The 20,180-nt window shown below is 45.7% G+C and overlaps 1 protein-coding gene across 1 annotated transcript; it reads right to left on the bottom strand.

Annotated features, from left to right (window-relative positions):
* Nucleotides 1-11,619: 11,619 nt before the first annotated feature.
* LOC140692883 (uncharacterized) lies at nt 11,620-19,766 on the bottom strand. Its single transcript, XM_072957100.1, has 4 exons — nt 19,297-19,766; nt 18,855-18,989; nt 12,094-12,206; nt 11,620-11,885 (listed from the first exon to the last, which is right to left on the bottom strand). Exons 1-4 carry the CDS (start codon nt 19,553-19,555, stop codon nt 11,781-11,783), a joined length of 612 nt encoding a protein of 203 aa, XP_072813201.1. The 5' UTR covers nt 19,556-19,766; the 3' UTR covers nt 11,620-11,780.
* Nucleotides 19,767-20,180: the final 414 nt, after the last annotated feature.

Raw genomic sequence — 20,180 nt, 5'->3', positions numbered from 1 at the left:
AATACTCAAGGTGATGTCAAGAATGATTCAGTACGCATCGACCCAGTATCGCTGCTTGCATGTACTCAGCACACTTGTATTCGGAAATCAGAGGCGTGCATTTATATTCGTTAATGTTGATTAATAAGAGCATATCGTGACCTAACCCAAATGTCGATTTGGAGTCAAATGGATTCCTAGTCAGTGATATAGACTTGCAAGTCTTCCAACAGGATGAATGAATGCCATATAAAACCCTACTTCGAGAAGAAATGGCATAAGCCTTTAAGAAAGACAAGCAGCTCTGCAAAAGTGTACTAAGAGCAAAAGAGACAGACAGTAAAGTGCACATTGAGGTTGGTTTCATTTCTAGGAATTTCAGCCCCCATGAAACCAATGGATCCATGTCCTGAGAGTGCGGGTGTTTCAGCAGAAATCAACCGACGGATATGTATTCCGGGTGTACGGATATTACAGGAACATAAGTTTCCTTTAGAGGGTCTCTGTGTACTGTGAACTATTAGAAAGTTCAAAGACGTGTGAAACCATCAACTGAAAATGGACACACTTGCATCCGTTGGTACAGTGCATACAGATCTGAAGAAAAGGAAAGAGGGAAGAACAGAGGCCCATGGGACGCTAGTGGGTAGAATCACATTTAGCTTAGGAACCTCTCGTCGGATGCAGCCCCTCCCCCAACATTGACAAGATGCAGCAGCCATTGGGGATGTCAGTTACCGGTTGGATTCCAGGTGGAATGTTGGTGTGTACCGCGAGGCTTGTTGTGGCCGGTGGATCCCAGGTAACCGGGCAGAGTTCTGTGGGTGGATCAGTGTGATGGAGGGGCTGCCGCCCTCTGTGGAGCTTAGCTTAGGTCTTTGGTCCGGAAAGCTGTCAGTTCGAGATACTGCTGCTGTCCAAAGACCTGAGTTCACGGGTCAGTTTCCAGAACCTGAAAGGGCAGACAGTGGAAGATCTGCCTGCCATCAGCTTACTGGTGAGACTCTGAGGTACTTTCAGACATGCCCAGTCCTTTTGAAGTCGACTGTATGGGAGATACGAAGAGAAGCTGGCCGAAAACCTGGCTGCACGGATTGAGGAGAGATGCGAACACATTGATGAGAGATGTTCTGCTACAATGGAGATTACTGGCCTGGTGACAGCTGTAGAGGATACCAGGCTCGAAAGACATTCATGAGACCTATTGAACCTCGCTGATACTGGCAGAAACATACGGAGTGCCAACGTGGACTTGAGGAAGTTCCTCATTTCTCTGCTCCAAGAACGGGTCCAAGATCCCTGACATCTAAAATAAAAGAGATGGCAGAAGTGATCAAAACGCTCATGTTGGTGGAAGAGGTCGTGAGAATCCACACGTCCCAAGGGGCATTTCCAAGCCATTCAGACCAAAGTGCACCAAGCCCAGGTAAGCCTTTTCCCAGGTTTGGGCCTAGCTAACAAGCACATGCTCTTCCCTCCCCTCCACTCAGGCATCCATTTGCAATGATCAGTACCTGAGCTGAAATGAAGCCAGTACGAGAAGTGCAAGCCCCTCCTCGAATCCGAGTTCCTCCAGCTTCACACTCTGTGAACAACAGTGAAATCCTTAAAGGTCAAAGTGTCTCTACTGAAATAGATAGGAATTGAATACTTAGCTCACACAAAGAAACGATGGCCTTCCGCTAGATTCAGCAAATGCTGGGTTTGTGTCTTCTCTGGGGTGAAGGGAGTGTGTTAAGTGAGGGGAATCTTTGACTGAACTTGTATATGTATTTGGCCTCAGTTTTTCAAGACAGTATAGGTAAATATTATAAGTCAGATAGTGAACGGAATTGTAAAAGTCGCCAATGACTTTAAAGACACAGCTTATGTGGACATTCTTTCATTGAGTCAAGCCCCCGTGGGCACTATCTCATGGGGGTGCAGACTCGGTTGCGTTAAATTGCTTTACCCAACATGATCGGATGTTTAAGCGTCCTCATCACTGATAGAAAAACACCTGGTTCTCAATAGACTAGCATAGCTGCAGCAGGGTTCTCAAAGCTATAATGCCTCTAGATGATTTTGAATTCAAACCTAAATGTATATATTTGGTTTGTTTCCTCTTGTATTTTCCTAGAGAGGGATGTTACCCCTTGAAATGCCAACATTGGCCAGTAGGTGTCATTGGGAGTAAAGGGCACCACATGCACAAGTGAAATCAAGGTTGGGGGTTATATCATGTTTCCAATAGCTATTTCATGGTTCCTGTTGGTTTCGGAGGCTTCAACAGTAAAGAGTTGACATGACCCCTTTTACAGTTTGGACTGCTATTTTGCATTCAATCTGTCTATGTTTTCCTTAGAACTGACAAAATGTTACCGAAATTGACAAGTCTGTCTTCTAGGTCGATTTAGGATGTTTCAAAAACTAACTTCATTTTCGTATAACTCTCAAAACATGGAAATCATATCTATTAAACTTTCTAAAGGCTGCAAATGAGATATCAACACAATGTCAAAACTGGAATCTTCGGAAAATCCCTCCCACCACGGCTGTATAGAAACAAAGAGCTAAACAAAAATCACATATCTGGGAAGTGCATCTGGAAAGTGGTGATTCATCGATGCCCAGTTGGCAGAGAAGCAGTGCAAACTGCGCTCACTCACTCCCATGAACACAGCAATGGAAACATCCACTCACCCAGCCCTTGGCACAGGACACTTGTCGAAGAGAGGTTTGTTACTTCCAAAGACAGCATAAGGCCTCAGAACCCCTGGAAGCAGGAGAAGGCAAAGCAGGGAATGGAAACCAGTGCAGGGTCTGACCCCTGGTGATGGAGCTGCAAAGGTGAAACTCTGTTTAACTTGGACGCACACTCTCAAGCGGACGGGAGACATGGGATTGAAGGTGATGCGCTGAGTGTTAGAAGAGTGCACAGCAGATGCTTGGCTGACAGAACTCAAAGAAACCAGCGCAAAATATCCCCACAGTTGATTCTGAGACCAAGATCCGAGCTGCCAAATTTGACGTAGCAGAGGCAGCGGTCAGGGAGGGATAGGGCTACGGATGATGGCACACGCTGAGTCTCAGGGATCTGGAGTGCTTTGTGGGATGTGGTGGGTCCTATCAAGAGAGCAAACCGACCTGTCACCCCAATGAGAAGGCCACCACACCGGCACGCGCGGTTGAGATTATCGATATGTCCCATGGCCACACCCAGTGCATCTGCAGGACCAGGGACCAATTGGGCTTTTTGCCAATAGAGCACGTGTGGGGCTGAATCAGAGATATCGTGCATCTGGTCTGAGTGATCTAGGTGGCCTTGGGTTTGGAATCAGAATGAAAAGCCTTAGGATCTGCTACATTCATAACCTGGGCTGGGATTATGGTTTGGTTTGAGGCACAGGATACGCAACAGCTCTGTGGTTGCCTTCATGCACCCGAGCCACAAGGATGAGAGGACAAGGAAGAGTGGTCCAAGTTCACAGCGTGAGAAGATGAAGCATTTCCTTCAGCATTATCTCCCAAAAGCAGATGCTAAATTTTGGATGGCACCGGAACGGTACGGAACCGAGGACACCAAGGTCAGTCTGCGGGATCATTCCACTGGCCCTGATGTGTGACATCCATTGTTATGCTTCCACTGGTGTTTCTGTAGGCAGAGAAGCTCTGGGAAGAACTGGTTTCATTGGGACATTCCCGTGGCACTACAAAGCACAAGCGCACTCTCAGTTTGCAGTTTTGGAAACACTCCAAAGTGACATGGAGCAGAATGCAGAGCTGAGAACGTTTAGAAGCTTCATTTCCACCAGAGGAAGTGTCCTGTGCACTTTTAGAATTGTGAGATAAGCGTAATCAGACTACGGTTATGCTAATCGAAATAGTATGGGGTGTTCATCACAATAAAGGCAACACCAGGAATTGGCGATATACCAGACAACAAACACAGGAACAGGACATAGCATCAATGTCTAGGAGAATCTGTCCTCACAGAAATCCCATGGATTTGCATAGAGCCAAGATTCCAAATTTTTCACTTAACAAAGCCCTAAAAGTCTACATTAGATACCTGATATTACCTGACCAGTAGAGGTGAAGAAGTGCAGTAAAAGAAACAGGAAATACCATTTTCAGTTCCAAATAGATTGAAGGCCCAAAGATAAGCTTTCAAAAAACTAGACTGCAAAACGCAATCCAGAGAAAAAATTGAAAACGGAGGTGAGGGAAACACTGAAGAACAACAGTGACTCAGAATCATAAGAGGCAGAATACCAGAAAAGGGGAAGAGAAAGCCTAAAGGCGAAATAAATTGTATCAGATAACTCAGTGGAATGGATAATATCAGGGCTAAAATTCAGTCCTAAGCAGACCAAATAATGCAGAGGGATGCGTGAATGAATGTGAAGACAGGGGAACAGTAAACCCTCGGTCAGAAGCAGACATAGGAAAGCAAGTGCAAACCATTGAAAACATTGATGTTGAATCCTGGGGTAAGACAAGGCATGAAAGACTAGGATTCGTAAGAGTCCCAGATGGAAAAGCAAGAGGTAAAGAAACAAAAAATGTCTGAAAAGTTATCTGTAGAAAAATCAGAATGAAACTTGCTGAAAGCCTAGAAAGAATCATCTATGCGAATTCAGGAAGTACACAGCGTCCAAAGGAGGTGGAATCCCAATAGACCTACCAGCAGCTGTATGATTCAAATCAACGAAGTTCATGAGCATCCCAGGGATTTAAAATGCGCCTGGAGGAAAGCAACATAGTCACAAGAGAACCTCCAGAGGGGTTTCAGCTGATATATCGGCAGCAATATTGCAGGACAGGGAGGAGTGCCAGGACATAGACCATACCCTGAAGGGCAAAATGCTGCCATCTAGGGTAGCCTAGGCCACATGACCGCCATTTCTAATAACGGCAGAGCTCGAGAATTCCACAGACCGGCAAATCTTACAAGAATTCAGCAGTTCGAAACTTATCCTACAAGAAAGGTTGTGAATTCTCCCCTGAATAGAAAAGCAGCAAGATGAAATGGAAAGAAGAAAACCATTATTGGAAATGCAAGAAGAGCATGAGTGGCAAAGAAGAAACCCGAAGAAGGCAAGGAGGACATCAATACCATAAAGATGGGAGAGGGAAGCCGGAAATCATAGGGGATTGGAAGCACTATCTTAAGTGAATCAGCTTATATGACTCTCTGTTTGAAGCGAACGGAGAGATGCATGGCCTGACGTGTTTGCAAAACAAACGAGAAGCAGACCAACAAAAATCAAACAAACAAACATGCACCCAAAGGGTACGGTTGGCTGACATATACCAAGGGAACCATGATTATTCAAAAGGAAATACTCAAGGTGATGTCAAGGATCATTCAGTACGCATCGACCCAGTATCGCTGCTTGCATGTACTCAGCACACTTGTATTCGGAAGTCAGAGGCGTGCATTTATATTCGTTAATGTTGATTAATAAGAGCATATCGTGACCTAACCCAAATGCCGATTTGGAGTCAAATGGATTCCTAGTCCGTGATATAGACTTGCAAGTCTTCCAACAGGATGAATGAATGCCATATAAAACCCTACTTCGAGAAGAAATGGCATAAGCCTTTAAGAAAGACAAGCAGCTCTGCAAAAGTGTACTAAGAGCAAAAGAGACAGACAGTAAAGTGCACATTGAGGTTGGATTCATTTCTAGGAATTTCAGCCCCCATGAAACCAATGGATCCATGTCCTGAGAGTGCGGTTGTTTCAGCAGAAATCAACCGACGGATATGTATTCCGGGTGTACGGATATTACAGGAACATAAGTTTCCTTTAGACGGTCTCTGTGTACTGTGAACTCTTAGAAAGTTTAAAGACGTGTGAAACCATCAACTGAAAATGGACACACTTGCCTCCGTTGGTTCTGTGCATACAGATCTGAAGAAAAGGAAAGAGGGAAGAACAGAGGCCCATGGGACGCTAGTGGGTAGAATCACATTTAGCTTAGGAACCTTTCGTGGGATGCAGCCCCACCCCCAACACTGACAAGATGCAGCAGCTATCAGGGATGTCAGTTACCGGTTGGATTCCAGGTGGAATGTTGGTGTGTACCGCGAGGCTTGTTGTGGCTGGTGGATCCTAGGTAACCGGGCAGAGTTCTGTGGGTGGATCAGTGTGATGGAGGGGCTGCCGCCCTCTGTGGAGCTTAGCTTAGGTCTTTGGTCCGGGAAGCTCTGTCAGTTCGAGATACTGCTGCTGCCCAAAGATCTGAGTTCACAGGTCAGTTTCCAGAACCTGAAAGGGCAGACAGTGGAAGATCTGCCTGCCATCAGCTTACTGGTGAGGCTCCGAGGTACTTTCAGACATGCCCAGTCCTGTTGAAGTCGACTGTATTGGAGATATGAAGAGAAGCTGGCCGAAAAGCTGGCTGCATGGATTGAGGAGAGATGCGAACACATTGATGAGAGATGTTCTGCTACAATTGAGATTACTGGCCTGGAGACAGCTGTAGAGGATACCAGGCTCGAAAGACATTCATGAGACCTATTGAACCTCGCTGATACTGGCAGAAACATACGGAGTGCCAACGTGGACTTGAGGAATTTCCTCAATTCTCTGCTCCAAGAACGGGGCCAAGATCCCTGACGTCTAATAGAGAAGAGATGGCAGAGGTGATCAAAACGCTCATGTTCTTGGAAGAGGTCGTGGGAATCCACACGTCCCAAGGGGCATTTCCAAGCCATTCAGACCAAAGTGCACCAAGCCCAGGTAAGCCTTTTCCCAGGTTTGGGCCTAGATAACAAGCACTTGCTCTTCCCTCCCCTCCACTCAGGCATCCATTTGGAAGGATCAGTACCTGAGCTGCAAAGAAGCCAGTACGAGAAGGGCAAGCCCCTCCTCGAATCAGAGTTCCTCCAGCTTTACACTCTGTGAACAACAGTGATCTCCGTAAAGGTTTAAAAGTCTCGACTGAAATACATAGGATATGAATAATTATCTCACACAAAGAAACGATGGCCTTCCGCTAGATTCAGCAAATGCTGGGTTTGTGTCATCTCTGGGGTGAAGGGAGTGTGGTAAGTGAGGGGAATCTTTGACTGAACTTGTATATGTATTTGGCCTCAGTTTTTCAAGACAGTATAGGTAAATATTGTAAGTCAGATAGTGAACGGAATTGTAAAAGTCGCCAATGACATTAAAGACACAGCTTATGTGGACATTCTTTCATTGAGTCAAGCCCCCGTGGGCACTATCTCATGGGGGTGCAGACTCGGTTGCGTTAAATTGCTTTACCCAACATGATCGGATGATTAAGCGTTCTCATCACTGATAGAAGAACACCTGGTTCTCAATAGACTAGCATAGCTGCAGCAGGGTTCTCAAAGCTATAATGCCTCTAGGTGATTTCGGATTCAAACCTAAATGTATATATTTGGTTTGTGTCCTCTTGTATTTTCCTAGAGAGGGATGTTACCCCTTGAAATGCCAACATTGGCCAGTAGGTGTCATTGGGAATAAAGGGCACCACAGGCACAAGGGAAACCAAGGTTGGGGGTTATATCATGTTTCCAATAGCTATTTCATGGTTCCTGTCGGTTTCGGAGGCTTCAACAGTAAAGAGCTGATATGACCCCTTTTACAGTTTGGACTGCTACTTTGCATTCCATCTGTCAATGTTTTCCTTAGAACTGACAAAATGTTACCGAAATTGACAAGTCTGGCTTCTAGGTCGATTTAGGATGTTTCAAAAACTAACTTCTTTTTCGTATAACTCTCAAAACATGGAAATCATATCTATTAAACTTTCTAAAGGCTGCAAATGAGATATCAACACAATGTCAAAACTGGAGTCTTCGGAAAATCCCTCCCACCACGGCTGTATAGAAACAAAGAGCTAAACAAAAATCACATATCTGGGAAGTGCATCTGGAAAGTGGTGATTCATCGATGCCCAGTTGGCAGAGAAGCAGTGCAAACTGCGCTCACTCGCTCCCATGTACACAGCAATGGAAACATCCACTCACCCAGCCCTTGGCACAGGACACTTGCCGAAGAGAGGTCTGTTACTTCCAAAGACAGGATAAGGCCTCAGAACCCCTGGAAGCAGGAGAAGGCAAAGCAGGGAATGGAAACCAGTGCAGGGTCTGACCACTGGTGATGGAGCAGCAAAGGTGAAATTCTGTTTAACTTGGAAGCACACTCTCAAGCGGACAGGAGACATGGGATTGAAGGTGATGCGCTGAGTGTTAGAAGAGTGCACAGCAGATGCTTGGCTGACAGAACTCAAAGAAACCAGCGCAAAATATCCCCACAGTTGATTCTGAGACCAAGATCCGAGCTGCCAAATTTGACGTAGCAGAGGCAGCGGTCAGGGAGGGATAGGTCTACGGATGATGGCACACGCTGAGTCTCAGGGATCTGGAGTGCGTTGTGGGATGTGGTGTGTCCTATCAAGAGAGCAAACCGACCTGTGACCACAATGAGAAGGCCACCACACCGGCACGCGTGGTTGAGATTATCGATATGTCCCATGGCCACACCCAGTGCATCTGCAGGACCAGGGACCAATTGGGCATTTTGCCAATAGAGCACGTGTGGGGCTGAATCAGAGATATCGTGCATCTGGTCTGAGTGATCTAGGTGGCCTTGGGTTTGAAATCAGAATGAAAGACCTTAGGATCTGCTACATTCATAACCTGGGCTGGGATTATGGTTTGGTTTGAGGCACAGGATACGCAACAGCTCTGTGGTTGCCTTCGTGCACCCGAGCCACAAGGATGAGAGGACAAGGAAGAGTGGTCCAAGTCCACAGCGTGAGAAGATGAAGCATTTCCTTCAGCATTATCTCCCAAAAGCAGATGCTACATTTTGGATGGCACCGGCACGGTACGGCAACGAGGACACCAAGGTCGGTCTGCGGGATCATTCCACTGGCCCTGATGTGTGACATCCATTGATATGCTTCCACTGGTGTTTCTGTAGGCAGAGAAGCTCTGGGAAGAACTGGTTTCATTGGGACATTCCCGTGGCACTACAAAGCACAAGCGCACTCTCAGTTTGCAGTTTTGGAAACACTCCAAAGTGACATGGAGCAGAATGCAGAGCTGAGAACCTTTAGAAGCTTCATTTCCACCAGAGGAAGTGTCCTGTGCACTTTTAGAATTGTGAGATAAGCATAATCAGACTACGGTTATGCTAATCGTAATAGTATGGGGTGTTCATCACAATAAAGGCAACACCAGCAATTGGAGATATACCAGACAACAAACACAGGAACAGGACATGGCATCAATGTCTAGGAGAAACTGTCCTCACAGAAATCCCATGGAATTGCATAGAGACAAGATTCCAAATTTTTCAGTTAACAAAGCCCTAGAAGCCTACATTAGATACCTGATATTACCTGACCAGTAGAGGTGAAGAAGTGCAGTAAAAGAAACATGAAATACCATTTTCAGTTCCAAAGAGATTGAAGGCCCAAAAGATAAGCTTTCAAAAAACTAGACTGCAAAACGCAATCCAGAGAAAAAATTGAAAACGGAGGTGAGGGAAACACTGAAGAACAACAGTGTCTCAGAATCATAAGAGGCAGAATGCCAGAAAAGGGGAAGAGAAAGCCTATAGGCGAAACAAATAGTATCAGAAAACTCAGTGGATGAGATAATATCAGGGCTAAAATTCAGTCCTAAGCAGACCAAATAATGCAGAGGGACGCGTGAATGAATGTGAAGACAGGGGAACAGTAAACACTCGGTCAGAAGCAGACATAGGAAAGCAAGTGCAAACCAATGAAAACATTGCTGTTGAATCCTGGGGTAAGACAAGGCATGAAAGACTAGGATTCGTAAGAGTCCCAGATGGAAAAGCAAGAGGTAAAGAAACAAGCAATGTTTGAAAAGTTATCTGTAGAAAAATCAGACTGAAACTTGCTGAAAGCCTAGAAAGAATCATCTATGCGAATTCAGGAAGTACACAGCGTCCAAAGGAGGTGGAATCCCAATAGACCTACCAGCAGCTGTATGATTCAAATCAACGAAGTTCATGAGCATCCCAGGGATTTAAAATGCGCCTGGAGGAAAGCAACATAGTCACAAGAGAACCTCCAGAGGGGTTTCAGCTGATATATCGGCAGCAATATTGCAGGACAGGGAGGAGTGCCAGGACATAGACCATACCCTGAAGGGCAAAATGCTGCCATCTAGGGTAGCCTAGGCCACATGACCGCCATTTCTAATAACGGCAGAGCTCGAGAATTCCACAGACCGGCAAATCTTACAAGAATTCAGCAGTTCGAAACTTATCCTACAAGAAAGGTTGTGAATTCTCCCCTGAATAGAAAAGCAGCAAGATGAAATGGAAAGAAGAAAACCATTATTGGAAATGCAAGAAGAGCATGAGTGGCAAAGAAGAAACCCGAAGAAGGCAAGGAGGACATCAATACCATAAAGATGGGAGAGGGAAGCCGGAAATCATAGGGGATTGGAAGCACTATCTTAAGTGAATCAGCTTATATGACTCTCTGTTTGAAGCGAACGGAGAGATGCATGGCCTGACGTGTTTGCAAAACAAACGAGAAGCAGACCAACAAAAATCAAACAAACAAACATGCACCCAAAGGGTACGGTTGTCTGACATATACCAAGGGAACCATGATTATTCAAAAGGAAATACTCAAGGTGATGTCAAGGATCATTCAGTACGCATCGACCCAGTATCGCTGCTTGCATGTATTCAGCACACTTGTATTCGGAAATCAGAGGCGTGCATTTATATTCGTTAATGTTGATTAATAAGAGCATATCGTGACCTAACCCAAATGCCGATTTGGAGTCAAATGGATTCCTAGTCCGTGATATAGACTTGCAAGTCTTCCAACAGGATGAATGAATGCCATATAAAACCCTACTCTGAGAAGAAATGGCATAGCCTTTAACAAAGACAAGTAGCTCTGCAAAAGTGTACTAAGAGCAAAAGAGACAGACAATAAAGTGCACAATGATGTTGGTTTCATATCTAGGAATTTCAGCCCCCATGAAACCAATGGATCCATGTCCTGAGAGTGCGGGTGTTTCATAACCGACGGATATGTATTCCGGGTGTACGGATATTACAGGAACATAAGTTTCCTTTAGAGGGTCTCTGTGTACTGTGAACTGTTAGAAAGTTTAAAGACGTGTGAAACCATCAACTGAACATGGACACACTTGCCTCCGTTGGTACTGTGCATACAGATCTGAAGGAAAGGAAAGAGGGAAGAGCAGAGGCCCATGGGACGCTAGTGGGTAGAATCACATCTAGCTTAGGAACCTCTCGTCGGATACAGCCCCACCCCCATCACTGACAAGATGCAGCAGCCATTGGGAATGGCAGTTACCGGTTGGATTCCAGGTGGAATGTTGGTGTGTACCGCGAGGCTTGTTGTGGCCGGTGGATCCTAGGTTACCGGGCAGAGTTCTGTGGGTGGATCAGTGTGATGGAGGGGCTGCCGCCCTCTGTGGAGCTTAGCTTATATCTTTGGTCCGGGAAGCTCTGTCAGTTCGAGATACTGCTGCTGCCCAAAGACCTGAGTTCACGGGTCAGTTTCCAGAACCTGAAAGGGCAGACAGTGGAAGATCTGCCTGCCATCAGTTTACTGGTGAGGCTCCGAAGTACTTTCAGACATGCCCAGTCCAGTTGAAGTCGACTGTATGGGAGATACGAAGAGAAGCTGGCCGAAAAGCTGGCTGCAAGGATTGAGGAGAGATGCGAACTCATTGATGAGAGATGTTCTGCTACAATGGAGATTACTGGTCTGGAGACAGCTGTAGAGGATACCAGGCTCGAAAGACATTCATGAGACCTATTGAACCTCGCTGATACTGGCAGAAACATACGGAGTGCCAACGTGGACTTGAGGAAGTTCCTCAATTCTCTGCTCCAAGAACGGGTCCAAGATCCCTGACGTCTAAAAGAGAAGAGATGGCAGATGTGATCAAAACGCTCATGTTCTTGGAAGAGGTCGTGAGAATCCACACGTCCCAAGGGGCATTTCCAAGCCATTCAGACCAAAGTGCACCAAGCCCAGGTAAGCCTTTTCCCAGGTTTGGGCCTAGATAACAAGCACTTGCACTTCCCTCCCCTCCACTCAGGCATCCATTTGGAAGGATCAGTACCTGAGCTGCAATGAAGCCAGTACGAGAAGGGCAAGCCCCTCCTCGAATCAGAGTTCCTACAGCTTTACACTCTGTGAACAACAGTGAACTCCGTAAAGGTCTAAAAGTCTCGACTGAAATAGATAGGATATGAATAATTATCTCACACAAAGAAACGATGGCCTTCCGCTAGATTCAGCAAATGCTGGGTTTGTGTCTTCTCTGGGGTGAAGGGAGTGTGGTAAGTGAGGGGAATCTTTGACTGAACTTGTATATGTATTTGGCCTCAGTTTTTCAAGACAGTATAGGTAAATATTATAAGTCAGATAGTGAACGGAACGGTAAAAGTCGCCAATGACATTAAAGACACAGCTTATGTGGACATTCTTTCATTGAGTCAAGCCCCCGTGGGCACTATCTCATGGGGGTGCAGACTCGGTTGCGTTAAATTGCTTTACCCAACATGATCGGATGATTAAGCGTTCTCATCACTGATAGAAGAACACCTGGTTCTCAATTGACTAGCATAGCTGCAGCAGGGTTCTCAAAGCTATAATGCCTCTAGGTTATTTTGGATTCAAACCTACATGTATATATTTGGTTTGTTTCCTCTTGTATTTTCCTAGAGAGTGATGTTACTCCTTGAAATGCCAACATTGGCCAGTAGGTGTCCTTGGGAGCAAAGGGCACCACATGCACAAGGGAAACCAAGGTTGGGGGTTATATCATGTTTCCAATAGCTATTTCATGGTTCCTGTTGGTTTCGGAGGCTTCAACAGTAAAGAGTTGACATGACCCCTTTTACACTTTGGACTGCTACTTTGCATTCTATCTGTCTATGTTTTCCTTAGAACTGACAAAATGTTACCGAAATTGACAAGTCTGGCTTCTAGGTCGATTTAGGATGTTTCAAAAACTAACTTCATTTTCGTATAACTCTGAAAACATGGAAATCATATCTATTAAACTTTCTAAAGGCTGCAAATGAAATATCAACACAATGTCAAAACTGGAGTCTTCGGAAATTCCCTCCCACCACGGCTGTATAGAAACAAAGAGCTAAACAAAAATCACATATCTGGGAAGTGCATCTGGATAGTGGTGATTCATCGATGCCCAGTTGGCAGAGAAGCAGTGCAAACTGCGCTCACTCGCTCCCATGTACACAGCAATGGAAACATCCACTCACCCAGCCCTTGGCACAGGACACTTGCCGAAGTGAGGTCTGTTACTTCCAAAGACAGGATAAGGCCTCAGAACCCCTGGAAGCAGGAGAAGGCAAAGCAGGGAATGGAAACCAGTGCAGGGTCTGACCCCTGGTGATGGAGCAGCAAAGGTGAAACTCTGTTTAACTTGGAAGCACACTCTCAAGCGGACAGGAGACATGGGATTGAAGGTGATGCGTTGAGTGTTAGAAGAGTGCACAGCAGATGCTTGGCTGACAGAACTCAAAGAAACCAGCGCAAAATATCCCCACAGTTGATTCTGAGACCAAGATCCGAGCTGCCAAATTTGACGTAGCAGAGGCAGCGGTCAGGGAGGGATAGGGCTACGGATGATGGCACACGCTGAGTCTCAGGGATCTGGAGTGCGTTGTGGGATGTGGTGTGTCCTATCAAGAGAGCAAACCGACCTGTGACCCCAATGAGAAGGCCACCACACTGGCACGCGCGGTTGACATTATCGATATGTCCCATGGCCACACCCAGTGCATCTGCAGGACCAGGGACCAATTGGGCATTTTGCCAATAGAGCACGTGTCGGGCTGAATCAGAGATATCATGCATCTGGTCTGAGTGACCTAGGTGGCCTTGGGTTTAAAATCAGAATGAAAAGCCTTAGGATCTGCTACATTCATAACCTGGGCTGGGATTATGGTTTGGTTTGAGGCACAGGATACGCAACAGCTCTGTGGTTGCCTTCGTGCACCCGAGCCACAAGGATGAGAGGACAAGGAAGAGTGGTCCAAGTCCACAGTGTGAGAAGATGAAGCATTTCCTTCAGCATTATCTCCCAAAAGCAGATGCTACATATTGGATGGCACTGGCACGTTACGGCACCGAGGACACCAAGGTCGGTCTGCGGGATCATTCCACTGGCCCTGATGTGTGACATCCATTGATATGCTTCCACTGGTGTTTCTGTAGGCAGAGAAGCTCTGGGAAGAACTGGTTTCATTGGGACATTCCCGTGGCACTACAAAGCACAAGCGCACTCTCAGTTTGCAGTTTTGGAAACACTCCAAAGTGACATGGAGCAGAATGCAGAGCTGAGAACCTTTAGAAGCTTCATTTCCACCAGAGGAAGTGTCCTGTGCACTTTTAGAATTGTGAGATAAGCGTAATCAGACTACGGTTTTGCTAATCGAAATAGTATGGGGTGTTCATCACAATAAAGGCAACACCAGCAATTGGAGATATACCAGACAACAAACACAGGAACAGGACATGGCATCAATGTCTAGGAGAAACTGTCCTCACAGAAATCCCATGGAATTGCATAGAGCCAAGATTCCAAATTTTTCACTTAACAAAGCCCTAGAAGTCTACATTAGATACCTGATATTACCTGACCAGTAGAGGTGAAGAAGTGCAGTAAAAGAAACAGGAAATACCATTTTCAGTTCCAAAGAGATTGAAGGCCCAAAAGATAAGCTTTCAAAAAACTAGACTGCAAAACGCAATCCAGAGAAAAAATTGAAAACGGAGGTGAGGGAAACACTGAAGAACAACAGTGTCTCAGAATCATAAAAGGCAGAATACCAGAAAAGGGGAAGAGAAAGCCTAAAGGCGAAACAAATAGTATCAGAAAACTCAGTGGATGAGATAATATCAGGGCTAAAATTCAGTCCTAAGCAGACCAAATAATGCAGAGGGACGCGTGAATGAATGTGAAGACAGGGGAACAGTAAACCCTCGGTCAGAAGCAGACATAGGAAAGCAAGTGCAAACCAATGAAAACATTGCTGTTGAATCCTGGGGTAAGACAAGGCATGAAAGACTAGGATTCGTAAGAGTCCCAGATGGAAAAGCAAGAGGTAAAGAAACAAAAAATGTCTGAAAAGTTATCTGTAGAAAAATCAGAATGAAACTTGCTGAAAGCCTAGAAAGAATCATCTATGCGAATTCAGGAAGTACACAGCGTCCAAAGGAGGTGGAATCCCAATAGACCTACCAGCAGCTGTATGATTCAAATCAACGAAGTTCATGAGCATCCCAGGGATTTAAAATGCGCCTGGAGGAAAGCAACATAGTCACAAGAGAACCTCCAGAGGGGTTTCAGCTGATATATCGGCAGCAATATTGCAGGACAGGGAGGAGTGCCAGGACATAGACCATACCCTGAAGGGCAAAATGCTGCCATCTAGGGTAGCCTAGGCCACATGACCGCCATTTCTAATAACGGCAGAGCTCGAGAATTCCACAGACCGGCAAATCTTACAAGAATTCAGCAGTTCGAAACTTATCCTACAAGAAAGGTTGTGAATTCTCCCCTGAATAGAAAAGCAGCAAGATGAAATGGAAAGAAGAAAACCATTATTGGAAATGCAAGAAGAGCATGAGTGGCAAAGAAGAAACCAGAAGAAGGCAAGGAGGACATCAATACCCTAAAGATGGGAGAGGGAAGCCGGAAATCATAGGGGATTGGAAGCACTATCTTAAGTGAATCAGCTTATATGACTCTCTGTTTGAAGCGAACGGAGAGATGCATGGCCTGACGTGTTTGCAAAACAAACGAGAAGCAGACCAACAAAAATCAAACAAACAAACATGCACCCAAAGGGTACGGTTGGCTGACATATACCAAGGGAACCATGACTATTCAAAAGGAATTACTCAAGGAGATGTCAAGGATCATTCAGTACGCATCGACCCAGTATCGCTGCTTGCATGTACTCAGCACACTTGTATTCGGAAGTCAGAGGCGTGCATTTATATTCGTTAATGTTGATTAATAAGAGCATATCGTGACCTAACCCAAATGCCGATTTGGAGTCAAATGGATTCCTAGTCCGTGATATAGACTTGCAAGTCTTCCAACAGGATGAATGAATGCCATATAAAACCCTACTTCGAGAAGAAATGGCATAAGCCTTTAACAAAGACAAGCAGCTCTGCAAAAGTGTACTAAGAGCAAAAGAGACAGACAGTAAAGTGCACATTGTGGTTGGTTTCATTTCAAGGAATTTCAGCCCCCATGAAACCAATGGATCTATGTCCTGAGAGTGCGGGTTTTTCAGCAGAAATCAAACGACGGATATGTATTCCGGGTGTACGGATATTACAGGAACATAAGTTTCCTTTAGAGGGTCTCTGTGTACTGTGAACTGTTAGAAAGTTTAAAGACGTGTGAAACCATCAACTGAACATGGACACACTTGCCTCCGTTGGTACTGTGCATACAGATCTGAAGGAAAGGAAAGAGGGAAGAACAGAGGCCCATGGGACGCTAGTAGGTAGAATCACATCGAGCTTAGGAACCTCTCGTCGGATGCAGCCCCTCCCCCAACACTGACAAGATGCAGCAGCCATTGGGGATGGCAGTTACCGGTTGGATTCCAGGTGGAATGTTGGTGTGTACCGCGAGACTTGTTGTGTCCGGTGGATCCTAGGTAACCGGGCAGAGTTCTGTGTGTGGATCAGTGTGATGGAGGGGCTGCCACCCTCTGTGGAGCTTAGCTTAAGTCTTTGGTCCGGGAAGCTCTGTCAGTTCGAGATACTGCTGCTGCCCAAAGACCTGAGTTCATGGGTCAGTTTCCAGAACCTGAAAGGGCAGACAGTGGAAGATCTGCCTGCCATCAGTTTTCTGGTGAGGCTCTGAGGTACTTTCAGACATGCCCAGTCCAGTTGAAGTCGACTGTATGGGAGATACGAAGAGAAGCTGGCCGAAAAGCTGGCTGCACGGATTGAGGAGAGATGCGAACACATTGATGAGAGATGTTCTGCTACAATGGAGATTACTGGCCTGGAGACAGCTGTAGAGGTTACCAGGCTCGAAAGACATTCATGAGACCTATTGAACCTCGCTGATACTGGCAGAAACATACGGAGTGCCAACGTGGACTTGAGGAAGTTCCTCAATTCTCTGCTCCAAGAACGGGTCCAAGATCCCTGACGTCTAAAAAAGAAGAGATGGCAGAGGTGATCAAAACGCTCATGTTCTTGGAAGAGGTCGTGAGAATCCACACGTCCCAAGGGGCATTTCGAAGCCATTCAGACCAAAGTGCACCAAGCCCAGGTAAGCCTTTTCCCAGGTTTGGGCCTAGATAACAAGCACTTGCTCTTCCCTCCCCTCCACTCAGGCATCCATTTGGAGGGATCAGTACCTGAGCTGCAATGAAGCCAGTACGAGAAGGGCAAGCCCCTCCTCGAATCAGAGTTCCTCCAGCTTTACCCTCTGTGAACAACAGTGAACTCCGTAAAGGTCTAAAAGTCTCAACTGAAATAGATAGGATATGAATAATTATCTCACACAAAGAAACGATGGCCTTCCGCTAGATTCAGCAAATGCTGGGTTTGTGTCTTCTCTGGGGTGAAGGGAGTGTGGTAAGTGAGGGGAATCTTTGACTGAACTTGTATATGTATTGGGCCTCAGTTTTTCAAGACAGTATAGGTAAATATTATAAGTCAGATAGTGAACGGAACGGTAAAAGTCGCCAATGACAATAAAGACACAGTTTATGTGGACATTCTTTCATTGAGTCAAGCCCCCGTGGGCACTATCTCATGGGGGTGCAGACTCGGTTGCGTTAAATTGCTTTACCCAACATGATCGGATGATTAAGCGTTCTCATCACTGATAGAAGAACACCTGGTTCTGAATTGACTAGCATAGCTGCAGCAGGGTTCTCAAAGCTATAATGCCTCTAGGTGAATTTGGATTCAAACCTAAATGTATATATTTGGTTTGTTTCCTCTTGTATTTTCCTAGAGAGGGATGTTACCCCTTGAAATGCCAACATTGGCCAGTAGGTGTCCTTGGGAGTAAAGGGCACCACATGCACAAGGGAAACCAAGGTTGGGGGTTATATCATGTTTCCAATAGCTATTTCATGGTTCCTGTTGGTTTCGGAGGCTTCAACAATAAAGAGCTGACATGACCCCTTTTACAGTTTGGACTGCTACTTTGCATTCTATCTGTCTATGTTTTCCTTAGAACTGAAAATATGTTACCGAAATTGACAAGTCTGGATTCTAGGTCGATTTAGGATGTTTCAAAAACTAACTTCATTTTCGTATAACTCTAAAAACACGGAAATCATATCTATTAAACTTTTTAAAGGCTGCAAATGAAATATCAACACAATGTCAAAACTGGAGTCTTTGGAAAATCCCTCCCACCATGGCTGTATAGAAACAAAGAGCTAAACAAAAATCACATATCTGGGAAGTGCATCTGGAAAGTGGTGATTCATCGATGCCCAGTTGGCAGAGAAGCAGTGCAAACTGCGCTCACTCGCTCCCATGTACACAGCAATGGAAACATCCACTCACCCAGCCCTTGGCACAGGACACTTGCCGATGAGAGTTCTGTTACCTCCAAAAACAGGATAAGGCCTCAGAACCCCTGGAAGCAGGAGAAGGCAAAGCAGGGAATGGAAACCAGTGCAGGGTCTGACCCCTGGTGACGGAGCAGCAAAGGTGAAACTCTGTTTAACTTGGACGCACACTCTCAAGCGGACAGGAGACATGGGATTGAAGGTGATGCGCTGAGTGTTAGAAGAGTGCACAGCAGATGCTTGGCTGACAGAACTCAAAGAAACCAGCGCAAAATATCCCCACAGTTGATTCTGAGACCAAGATCCGAGCTGCCAAATTTGACGTAGCAGAGGCAGCGGTCAGGGAGGGATAGGGCTACGGATGATGGCACACGCTGAGTCTCAGGGATCTGGAGTGCGTTGTTTGATGTGGTGGGTCCTATCAAGAGAGCAAACCGACCTGTGGCCCCAATGAGAAGGCCACCACACCGGCACGCGTGGTTGAGTTTATCGATATGTCCCATGGCCACACCCAGTGCATCTGCAGGACCAGGGACCAATTGGGCATTTTGCCAATAGAGCACGTGTGGGGCTGAATCAGAGATATCGTGCATCTGGTCTGAGTGACCTAGGTGGCCTTGGGTTTGAAATCAGAATGAAAAGCCTTAGGATCTGCTACATTCATAACCTGGGCTGGGATTATGGTTTGGTTTGAGGCACAGGATACGCAACAGCTCTGTGGTTGCCTTCGTGCACCCGAGCCACAAGGATGAGAGGACAAGGAAGAGTGGTCCAAGTCCACAGTGTGAGAAGATGAAGCATTTCCTTCAGCATTATCTCCCAAAAGCAGATGCTACATTTTGGATGGCACCGGCACGGTACGGCACCGAGGAAACCAAGGTCGGTCTGCGGGATCATTCCACTGGCCCTGATGTGTGACATCCATTGATATGCTTCCACTGGTGTTTCTGTAGGCAGAGAAGCTCTGGGAAGAACTGGTTTCATTGGGACATTCCCGTGGCACTACAAAGCACAAGCGCACTCTCAGTTTGCAGTTTTGGAAACACTCCAAAGTGACATGGAGCAGAATGCAGAGCTGAGAACCTTTAGAAGCTTCATTTCCACCAGAGGAAGTGTCCTGTGCACTTTTAGAATTGTGAGATAAGTGTAATCAGACTACGGTTTTGCTAATCGAAATAGTATGGGGTGTTCATCACAATAAAGGCAACACCAGCAATTGGAGATATACCAGACAACAAACACAGGAACAGGACATGGCATCAATGTCTAGGAGAAACTGTCCTCACAGAAATCCCATGGAATTGCATAGAGCCAAGATTCCAAATTTTTCACTTAACAAAGCCCTAGAAGTCTACATTAGATACCTGATATTACCTGACCAGTAGAGGTGAAGAAGTGCAGTAAAAGAAACAGGAAATACCATTTTCAGTTCCAAAGAGATTGAAGGCCCAAAAGATAAGCTTTCAAAAAACTAGACTGCAAAACGCAATCCAGAGAAAAAATTGAAAACGGAGGTGAGGGAAACACTGAAGAACAACAGTGTCTCGGAATCATAAAAGGCAGAATACCAGAAAAGGGGAAGAGAAAGCCTAAAGGCGAAACAAATAGT

The sequence above is a fragment of the Vicugna pacos genome, unplaced genomic scaffold, assembly GCF_048564905.1.
Source record: "Vicugna pacos unplaced genomic scaffold, VicPac4 scaffold_18, whole genome shotgun sequence".
Classification (NCBI taxonomy): domain Eukaryota; kingdom Metazoa; phylum Chordata; class Mammalia; order Artiodactyla; family Camelidae; genus Vicugna; species Vicugna pacos.
The sequence above is the reverse complement of the archived record's forward strand: the minus strand, read 5'-3'. Positions and strand labels throughout refer to the sequence as shown.

What these genes read in the sequence shown, in the direction of transcription:
- LOC140692883 (XM_072957100.1), bottom strand. Translation starts at nt 19,555, where the DNA reads ATGAAACCAGTTCTTCCCAGAGCTTCTCTGCCTACAGAAACACCAGTG. An exon ending in TGTGGCTCGGGTGCACGAAG is followed by an intron (nt 18,990 to 19,296) that starts GCAACCACAGAG and finishes CTCTCTTGATAG; the next exon opens with GACCCACCACATCAAACAAC. An exon ending in CTGGCTTCATTGCAGCTCAG is followed by an intron (nt 11,886 to 12,093) that starts GTACTGATCCTT and finishes CTTCTCTTTTAG; the next exon opens with ACGTCAGGGATCTTGGACCC.